The sequence below is a fragment of the Telopea speciosissima genome, chromosome 3, assembly GCF_018873765.1.
Source record: "Telopea speciosissima isolate NSW1024214 ecotype Mountain lineage chromosome 3, Tspe_v1, whole genome shotgun sequence".
In the NCBI taxonomy this organism is placed as follows: Eukaryota; Viridiplantae; Streptophyta; class Magnoliopsida; order Proteales; family Proteaceae; genus Telopea; species Telopea speciosissima.
The window spans coordinates 24027475-24037635 of record NC_057918.1 but is presented as its reverse complement, the minus strand read 5'-3'; the positions used below and the strand labels follow the sequence as shown (position 1 = coordinate 24037635).

General features: G+C 40.2%; 1 protein-coding gene and 1 pseudogene across 1 annotated transcript; both read right to left on the bottom strand.

Moving 5' to 3' along the window:
• Positions 1–6347: 6347 nt before the first annotated feature.
• On the bottom strand, positions 6348–6980 carry LOC122655002. Its single transcript, XM_043849255.1, has 2 exons — positions 6771–6980; positions 6348–6668 (listed from the first exon to the last, which is right to left on the bottom strand). Exons 1-2 carry the CDS (start codon positions 6978–6980, stop codon positions 6348–6350), a joined length of 531 nt encoding a protein of 176 aa, XP_043705190.1.
• Positions 6981–6996: 16 nt separating this feature from the next.
• Positions 6997–8698, bottom strand: LOC122655001 (annotated as a pseudogene).
• Between the last annotated feature and the right edge of the window lie 1463 nt (positions 8699–10161).

Sequence of the window (10161 nt, the reverse complement as noted above, 5' to 3'; positions counted from 1 at the left end):
TTGAGGGTGACGAAGTATCTGGATTCATTTCCTTTCCCATACTACATTATATTGAAGAATATTGAAGCACTTCCGAGGACCCTTGCTGATTTGTTGAGACAGGTAATTCCATGCTAGCTTTTGACTCGAAACATTTTTATTGATGCTAGAGAACTGCTTTATTTTGGGAGGCTTGTTAGCAATTGTACTGTAGACATAAACCACCCTGTTCCTTTCAATTGCAGTGGTTTGAGCTTATGCAGAATGCAAGGGACTATTGAAATCAGGAAGAGATTCCAATGTAGATGGGTAGGGAGTATCCTGAAAACAGTGAGCCACGAAAGTATGTTCTGTTCAACCTCTATAATCAGACTGTCCTATGCCCTTTCTAGAAACGGTGGAAGAATGTGGACGACTCAGTTCAGGGACTGCCAGAGATTTCATTGCCGAAACAAGATTAAAAATCTTTGCAGGAAACCCGAGTTTCGTTCAAATTGTAGTAAATATTTCTATTCTCTTTTGTCGGTGCCCAACTGTTGTAAATCTTGAGTGAATTGCTTCTTTAACACCAAATCTTACTGAAATCAATGCGCACAGTCTAGTGAATTTTATACACACCATTCTTCATGTCGGACTACATCCAAGGTACCCTTTCATCTCAATTTGGTTTGCACAAGGAAATGAACCCATTTCGTCTTGGTCAAAATCTTTTATAGCAAATAAAAATATGGGTGAGTCGTGCTCCAGTTGTAGCTACAACCCAAACCCTCTGGTTATTATAGAATCGTCCGCAAGGTTTGTTTTAAACGATGTTTGAGGAGATCACAGAACACAAGTGTACAGAAGTGTCTAGAGGTGATCACCATGAGCATTTCCAATCTAATATCCTCTGGTTCTTTTCGAGATATTTCGTCTTCAGACGGTTAATATTCGTTGTTAGGTATATTTTTGCGTCTAAGATCGAAGTGAGGATTGGAATTCGTGCGAAAGTACCAAGATTGTTTACGGTGTGTTTGGGGTTCTTGGTGAGGAACGTTGGAGTTTTCATGTTTTTTGTGGAAATAAGTTGGATTCGGTTAGGAACGGTGGGGTTTCGTTCTCTTCTTTCTTCATTTATTTTCTATCCCTACACGGTATAGCCGTATAGGATAGACTAAATCGAGCAGCGGTGAAGTCATGACGCAAGAGAGCTTACTGATGGATTAGGAAGGTGGAGTTCAGGCATGTATATGGGGTTGAAAAATTGTGAGTTTCGATTTGACGATGTGCAGGTTGGAGAAATATGAGAACAAGTCTGATTACGGGGTGGAGAAGGAAGAGAGACGATGGCAGATGGGCTTCCAAGTATTTGGGAAAAAGTAAAGTTCAGAAAATGAAGAGTTCAGTGATCCCTCGCTCGCACGCACATGAAACTCTGAATATTATTCGAATGTGAAATCCTTGCAAAGGAAATCAGAACTGGTTTCAGACCTCTGAAGCTCTCCAATGGAGCGAGTTAAGGAGATGAACCGAGAGAGTGGTCAAGTCGCAATTCGAAAACCTCTCATAATCTGTGCGTTTTTTTCTCTGAATTGGGTTTTACTTGCGTAGGAAACCAGCTCTCCAATGGAGGAAAGGAGATGAACCGAGAGGGAGAGAGGTCAAGTCGCGATGTGAAAGCCTCCCCTAGTCTCTGCCTCTCTTTTTTTCACTGTTTCATTTTCATGTTTGACATGGATCCGCAAGTGAATTTCACACATTCTTCATGGAAACTACTTTAACTGTGGTTAGAATATAGATGGCAGTAACTAAATCTAAGCATATCCTCAAATGCTAGGAGTTGAAATTCCTATGATCCAAACTGTTGCAATAAAGAAAAGAAATTAAATGATGAAGATGTAAGAAAATGTTGACGAAAAAATTAAAATAGATGATTGATTTCTTTCCTTTGCCATTTCTTTGAATTTTCAAAGTTTTTTGGGAAACATTGATTCCTTCTTCTCGGGGGGAATGAAATTTTTTTCCTTGTCCAGTACAGTGGTCCAGTTCCACTTATAGAGAGGTGGAAATGACGTTTTAACTTCCCTCGGATAGTATGTCCGGGCAGGGGTTTAGATCGTCATTTTTCAGCTCCCTATAAGTGGAACTGAACCACTGTACCAAGCAGGAAACAGGGGAACATGTAAATGGAATTGATTGATTTTCCAAGCTCCTGCATGGCTTTGCCTTGTGCATTTATTGAATAGTATGTACTTAGGATTGCCTCTAGGGAGGCGTGCACCCAAGGTGATGCCAGGGAGCATCCAACGGTTGAACTGTGTCGCACACATTTTGACGCATGCCTAAGAATGTGTGTGACACAACCCAATGGATGGCAGCACCTTGGGCGTACTGCACTCCCCGGAGACGAGCTAAATTCAGGCTCGGTATGGATAGGAAAGAGTACTAGTAGTTTGTTGTATTAAGTACATTCTGATCCATAATCTCATTAAATGTTGGGCTCTGATTTGTACTTTTACTGGGTGGACAGTTAATGTACTGACGGTCAGCAATCATGATGTAATAAGACAATGTTAATTTTTAGGAGTTCGGATCACCTAACCGTACGTTAGGCGTTCAGTTGGTAATCTGGAGCCCGACCCGGATTGGATTCGACTCCTCTCCTAAGAGCCCAGTGCCAGGGAGGCATCCAAGGCGCTGGGTTGTTGGATGTGCACTGAGCCCACGGAGGCATACATCCCTTAGCGCCCAGCAGCCCAGTGCCGTTGGATGCCTCCCTGAGCATTCCGTGGGCATTGGGGTTGCAGGAGAGGAGCCCGATCCAGATTCATTCTGTGTTCACTGCTTAGTTTAGATGTCTCCTTCAGGAGACTTTGGACTGCCGCTCGGAATATTGCACGATATCAAATTGGGTATTGGTCACCTTCAAAACTGGTATTGGACAAGTTTGGGGTTGCAGAATTTGATGGGAAGGGAGGGGTTGCAAGATGCGAAGTGGAGAAAGAAAGAGAGCACCGTGGGGAGGGGAGAGGAACTACCATACGGTTTGGTACAGATTACAGTTTCATTGGTTTATGAAATTACTATTTTGCCCTCAATATATTAAATAATAGGGGAAAATATAGTGACACCCCCTCATCTATGGCATGTTTTCATGTACCACCCCTCATCTTTAAAACCTTTTAAACACACCCCCTCATCTATTGAACGTAAGTAAATTAGTCCATGAAACTAACTGCCGTTAGTTTTAAACGTTAATATCTCACCCAACCATATTTTTAGGACCAAATTGCCCAAATTAAAAATGTAAAGATGAAAATACCCTAATTTTTTTAGCATTATATCTAAGGAATTGGGGTTGCCAAGAATATATGGGAAATTCTTTCTATCAAGCCCACATTTACTTCCATGTGGCAGTTCTTTCAGTCCAAATTTGAGGGACAACATTCGTATCATCTAACCTTGGCTAAAATTTGAGAACAAACCTACAAATCCACATGCTATTTTAAATATGTTTAACCAATGTTTAAAAATCGTACTAAGTGGACTCAAGAAAAACCGTTGGAAAACAAAAAAAAAATCACATACATGGTAGATCGTATGATTAAAATAGAACATGCAAAACATTCAGTTATTAGCGTAGCAGAACCTTTTCCCTGTATTTTAATCCAAGGCTTGGTGATGACATGATCAACATTTGCAATTAATATTAACGATATTTGGCTTACACATGCCTGTTACATATATATGGTGCATCAGGAACCTTTTTATCCTTTTTATTTGTGCAATCGGGTGGATGGGGTGGTTGTAGAAACTAGAACCTATTCACCGAGAAAAAGAAGAAAGAAAGAGAGAGAAATCACACAACCACAACGCAATGATATATGTGGTTTGACAAGATGCCCACGTCTACGGTGAGATGAGAGCAGTCTTCACTAACAATGGAAAAAAGGGTTGCAAGCTCTCTTACTCACGCCTCTTCGTGTTTACAAAAAAATTCCCATTATCCCTAATAACCCATCACTAACAATTTAAGGGGAAGACAAAAAGATACATTTTTCCAAAATCACAGAATACAAGACATCAACCCTCAACAATGGCTCCATATGGTTTGAAATGAAACTGCAAGGAGTACATTGGCCTGTACATCAAGGCCCATGGTTGATCATAGCCCATTGAGTGATTGAGCATATGAACCAGACCGGATGAGAGCAATCTTCACTAGCAATGGAAAAAAGGGTTGCAAGCTCTGTTACTCACGCTTCTTCGTGTTTACAAAAAATTTCCCATTATCCCTAATAACCCATCACTACCAATTTAAGGGGAAGACAAAAAGATACATTTTTCCAAAATCACAGAATACAAGACATCAACCCTCAACAATGGCTCCATATGGTTTGATATGAAACTGCAAGGAGTACATTGGCCTGTAACATCAAGGCCCATGGCTGATCATAGCCGATTGAGTAATTTAGCTTATGAACCAGACCGGATGTCAGTCTGTTTATTAGTAAAAGAAAACCCAATGCATGAGTCTCCCACTACTGCAGGGTCGGGACTCTGAAGGGGCAATTGTTTTGCAGGAGAGGTTGTTTCAAAGTTTTGAAACCTGTTTATTAGTAAGGGGCACACAATTCAGGGAGGTTGGAGCAGTCAGATTTGGGTGGGCCAGGCGTGCCAGACCATAAATGTTTTCATCCACAACGCCTTAGCATATGAGTAATGAGCAGACAGATGAAAATCATGAAATCCGTCTTAAGAACAAGGATTTATTCACACAGGATCTCTTTCTTCTTCTTTTTTTTTTTTTTTGTTTTTCTCTCTTTTCCCCTCACTCAGCCACATGAGAATCTTTTTTTTTTCTTTTTTTTTTTTTGGAGAAAGCAAGCTTGGGAGTTGGTGAGGGTGAAAGCAGGATTAATTCGATCCAGGTGTCGTGTCTACAGACTCCAAGAGATTTTACCAGTTGAACTAGCTGGCACCTTTGCATATGAAACTTTATCATAAACTCAACACTCTATCAAGGTCTTGGACTGTGATCCTTTAATAGTAAAAACTTGGAAGTAGAATCAATTTTGCGTGGCCATTTCAGCTTGTTCTCAAAATGGATTACCAGTGTTTGTATTAGTATTGCTAAGATACAAAAGTCAGAGACAGGAATGGAACCAAGGAATTCAATAGTTATCTGATTGAATGAGATAGGCTCTCTAATTCTTTCTTTTTTCCAAAACACTAATGGGCTTTTATATTGGGCAACCTAACAACTATCATGCTTATGTTTCAGACTTCTAATTAGGACTGAACTGAACCATGAACTAGCAGACCTCACAGGGCAACAAAATTCAGCTCCAAGCTTCAGCCAAGATAGTTACTAGATTTAAGCTTGGGAAACAATAACCCAAAAACACATTCTCACAAGCTACTAGGATATCTGATTATTTACCAAAAAAAAAAGGATATCTGATTGAATGAGATAGGCTCTCTGATTCTTTCTTTTTTCCAAAACACTAATGGGCTTTTGTATTGGGCAGCCTAACAACTATCATGCTTATGTTTCAGACTTCTAATTAGGACTGAACTGAACCATGAACTAGCAGACCTCACAGGACCACAAAATTCAGCTCCAAGCTTCAGCCAAGATAGTTACTAGATTTAAGCTTGGGAAACAATAACCCAAAAACACATTCTCACAAGCTACTAGGATATCTTTATAATATTTGTAAAAGAGCAAGCCACAACTTAGTAATATCTTCAAAATAATTGGTCTAGATATATATCCTATAAGAAGTATCGACATAGGACTGCTGTTTCTACAAGAAGTACAATTCAAGTTGCTGATAATGTTGATAATATCAAAAACCCATTTAGGGGGCATTTAGAAACCACATGGAAAGGGAAACATTCCTTTTACTTTCTCCTAACATTCAAAATGAGGTTATAAGTGACTATCATGCAGAATGCATAGAGTGATGATTCTGACTCAGATTGTCAAGCTTGTTTCTTCAAATGCAATGGAGGAGAAGTGCTAAAGGATGATTTCAATTTGATGTAGCCACCAACTCCTCCCTAGATGATTAAATATCCTACTTTACAACTAACAACACAGAAAGATAAGGGTAAAGCAAAAGGCAGGAAGCTTTTAGTAGTATTACCAAACGGATGAGCATTTCCATAGAAAACAGACCTATATGCACAGTAAGAAGAAAATATTCACACAGAGGAACCTGTAATCCAGATACAGACGGCAACCCATCAAATCTCAATAGAGATTCACCGCTCATTGAATATCCTTCTTCAAAAATCCGAACAACTGCAAAATCTAGCCAAACCCTCAACACCTGCATTTTTTCAGAATCAGAAGATTCTAAACTGGATATCTCAATTGAGGACTACAATGTCAACAAGAACAGTATTTTGGCAGAAGATGAAGCTCTATAAAAACTGTTGATTTCAAACTTCAAGCGACTCATATTTTGATATTCAGGATCTGTATGGCTGGAGATCCTTTCATCAAAGTAAATGACAACACTCTCCAAAACCGCTGAATTCTTGAGCACAAACTCGATCATATCCATCAGTAATCTTGTACCAAAAAACTCATGTATCTCAATCTTCTTGAGGCAATTGAAACACCACATTTGCGATTTCCAGTAGAGCCACTTCTCAAAGTCGTACAAGTCAAACACAACCTCAGCGTCAAGGTCATAATGCTGGAGAATCAAACACAACAGTTACTACTGATTCTGTTTTCACCACTAAGAACTGTAAACTAACAAAATCAAAGTGGAAATCATTCTGATGTTATGCATTACCAAAATGGGAGCGATTTTGCCCGTGATCAAAGACAAACTCTCCAAATTTGGTGAACTCCTTAACAAGCAAGCTATTCCCAAAAGCTCAAATTTGTGCAAGCCCACCTTCAATTTTAAATGCTTCAGGTTAATGAGTGGAGTTTCCAAACTTTGTTGGTTTCGTCCTAGTGTCAGAGCCTGTATAAAACAAGAGAGGATCCACAAGATCATGTAATAAGCAGCAGCTTCAACCTAAGACAAGGATAGTGACAAGAATCAAGTATACCTGAATGAACCAGCTACACAGGGTTAGAGCCTGGGCATGGTCCAGGTCCTTCAGAAGTTTATGGAGAATCTGACTCTGACCCGCGGCTATATTTGTTTGATATTGATTAGTAATTTTAGCATCAACTAGATGGGACATTCTTTTAAGAGACAGTTCCCAAATACGTTCTCCACAGAAATTGAAAGATAGGAGATTTGGTGCAGATATATGAATTGAAATAATTGGTTCATTAGAAAATTCCTGAGTCCACCTTACATCTTCCACCTGAGTGTCCATCACCTCATTGTTTCTGCAATTTCTTATAGTCAGTGTCTTGAGTTTCAAATCCAGAGGATGGTTCATGAATTGATCAGGAACGTAACAGGTTTTAAGACTTAAGTCTTGTATGAGTGGACAATAAGTGATCAGATCTCCAATAGAGCCATCCAACACTAACACAAATCTGAGAAACAAACTTCGAAGTGAGCTCAATGCCTTAAAACTAGACAAATTGAACCTGCAGAGGTGTAGTTTCAGAACTGTCAACCAGGTAGGTGCAATGGGATGATGAGGCATCTGATAGAGTACGGCCCTTTGGAGGAATGCCAGACTATAACCCTCGGAGAAATCCAAGATGAGCTCATGAGCGTTGCTTGTCATCGCGAAGTGCACCCACCTGTCAATCCTTTCGGTATACCTAAAATGCTCATGGTAATAGAACGAAAGTCGAAATTTGCTTATGTTTCTGCCGTCAAGAAACAAGAGCATCCGGTCTAAGAACTCCACAAACTTTCTCATCTTACCTTCATCGCATTGGCATTGCCATTGATCACAATGACACTTTACAAACAGAGACTGATCAAAATCTAAATTTGGGGCTTTGGTCCAGAGATACCTCCATTCCTTGGAAAAAACACTTGTCCTGACCAAATCTGTCATAGGCAAGAAGGAAAAAGATGTGTAGGAGAAGGCATTCTGGTAGTTTTCTTATTAGATCAGCAATGCTTTCAGGTGGAATGACATCGTCCTTCATCATCATCATCATCAGGTGGTCGAACTTGAAACCTGGACTAAAAGGATGAACGTCTGTAACGTTCAGGTCTTGAACGGCAGCAACGAAGGTAACGGCTTCATCTGGGTTGATGCTCTTGCAGAGAGCCTTCCCATTACAGAAATCTTGTAAAAGCTGCTGAACCTTGGGAATCTTGGTCCCACCAACAAGAACCACTTCATGGACATGGCTCTTGTCCATCTTGGAATCTCGGAGGCACTTCTGGACTGGTTCTATGCATTTCCTGAACAAGTCCATGTTCAATTCCACAAACCGGGCTCTGGTGAGGGTGGAGTAGAAGTCGATACCTTCGTAGAGAGAATCAATTTCGATCATCGTCTGAGTTGTGGAAGACAGAGTTCGCTTAGCCCTTTCACAGGCAGTCCTCAACCGTCTCAGAGCTCTGGCATTGCCACTGATGTCTTTCTTGTGCTTCCTCTTAAACTCTGCAACGAAGTGGTTGACGAGGCGGTTGTCGAAGTCCTTACCACCGAGGTGGGTGTCTCCGGCTGTGGCTTTCACCTCGCAGATACCTTCTTCGATCGTCAACAGAGAGACACCGAAAGTGCCACCACCAAGATCGAAGAAGATCAGTACTCTGTCGTTCTGCCACAGTCCTTCGGTCTCCGCCATAAGCAAAGAGAATTGAAAGAAAATGTAAAAGAAAAGTCAAGAAAGAAAATGGGAAATGGAAACTTGAGAGAGAGAGAGAAAGATTGAAACAGCAAATGCGGATTCGATCGTGGGTGTGAGAGGGTCCAGAATTTATAGGTTTCTTTCGGGGTTTCGCGGGTAGCAGAACAAAAATGGAGGTTTAGACGAACAAACCCACTTTTTTAAATTTTCTCCAAATCTCGTTGTTCCTGTTGGTATTCTAAAACTTTCATAGTAGGGTCCACTCCTCGATTGACATGTAACACAGTTGGTACGATGATTTTAAATCATCTTTCTAATTGTGCAACTAAGATGGAAACCAAACCACTAGATTGGAATCAATTGACCTCTCATCAAGGTGTAACACTTTGATTTTTGGATAAATGTTTACTGTTCGTAACAGTTATAGGTTAGAGAAGATTCTCCACACCATAACAACTAATTTTTAATAAGAAATAGTTTTTTGTACGGAAGCACTCCCATGTGTCTATCTCTTTTCTCCTTAAAACAAGGGAATAGATGTGTCTTTTCACATAGGGAAGAGAGAGATAGATTTATAGGAGTGCCGGCATAGACCACACTCCCGAATAAAAAACTTTTTCCCTTTTTAATAATAACGATCCGATTACCTATAGACCAAATAAATAAGAAGATCGGTTTAATCAAATAAATCAGGTGACTAAACCCATTGTACGCTAATCTTGTAATCTCCCCCTTTTATAACACATCGCAACCATGATTAGATAAACTCTCAATCTCCACATGATTTTGAATGAATGGGACCCATGAAATTGAACATGTACGATTTATGAAGCATTGGCCGAAAAGTATACCGGTGTACTATGAGATAATTTAATGCATGCCCATTACTCCGTAATGGCGTGCAATGATGTGAGTAGCGGTCGGGCCGATCCGACCGAATTGATCCATTTGAACTCAAAGTTGGATCCATCGGTTGGTAAACAATTTGGTGTTGGGATTAGATCAATTATTATCCAGCCATTCATGATGCTTGATGTAGTAAAACTAGTAAGATGTAGGGGTGTCAAAAGTTGGCCAGTACCGATAGGATTAACCTAAATCGACAAGTTGAAGCTTGACATTGGTCTAATCAATTATTAAATGTGTCGGGCTTAAGCACCGACTGATTAGTAATTGGGTGTTTCGGGTGCAAGGTAGTAGCTTGATGGTGGCCTGATAGGGACCAACTGATTGTTTATAGGCTAATTAGCTTGTTTAAGCTAATTTAGCCCAATTATAGGCCGTTTAAGGACCGTTTAGAGCCTGAGTAGACCGATACCTTAGGCCAATCATAGATGGATAATCAATTGACTGAATAGAAATGTATCCATGCCTAGCCTATGAGGCCCGATTACCTAAACATACAAAAACGGTGTAGGGACTTAAAATGGTGTAGACCGACTAATCTGGACCGATACCAA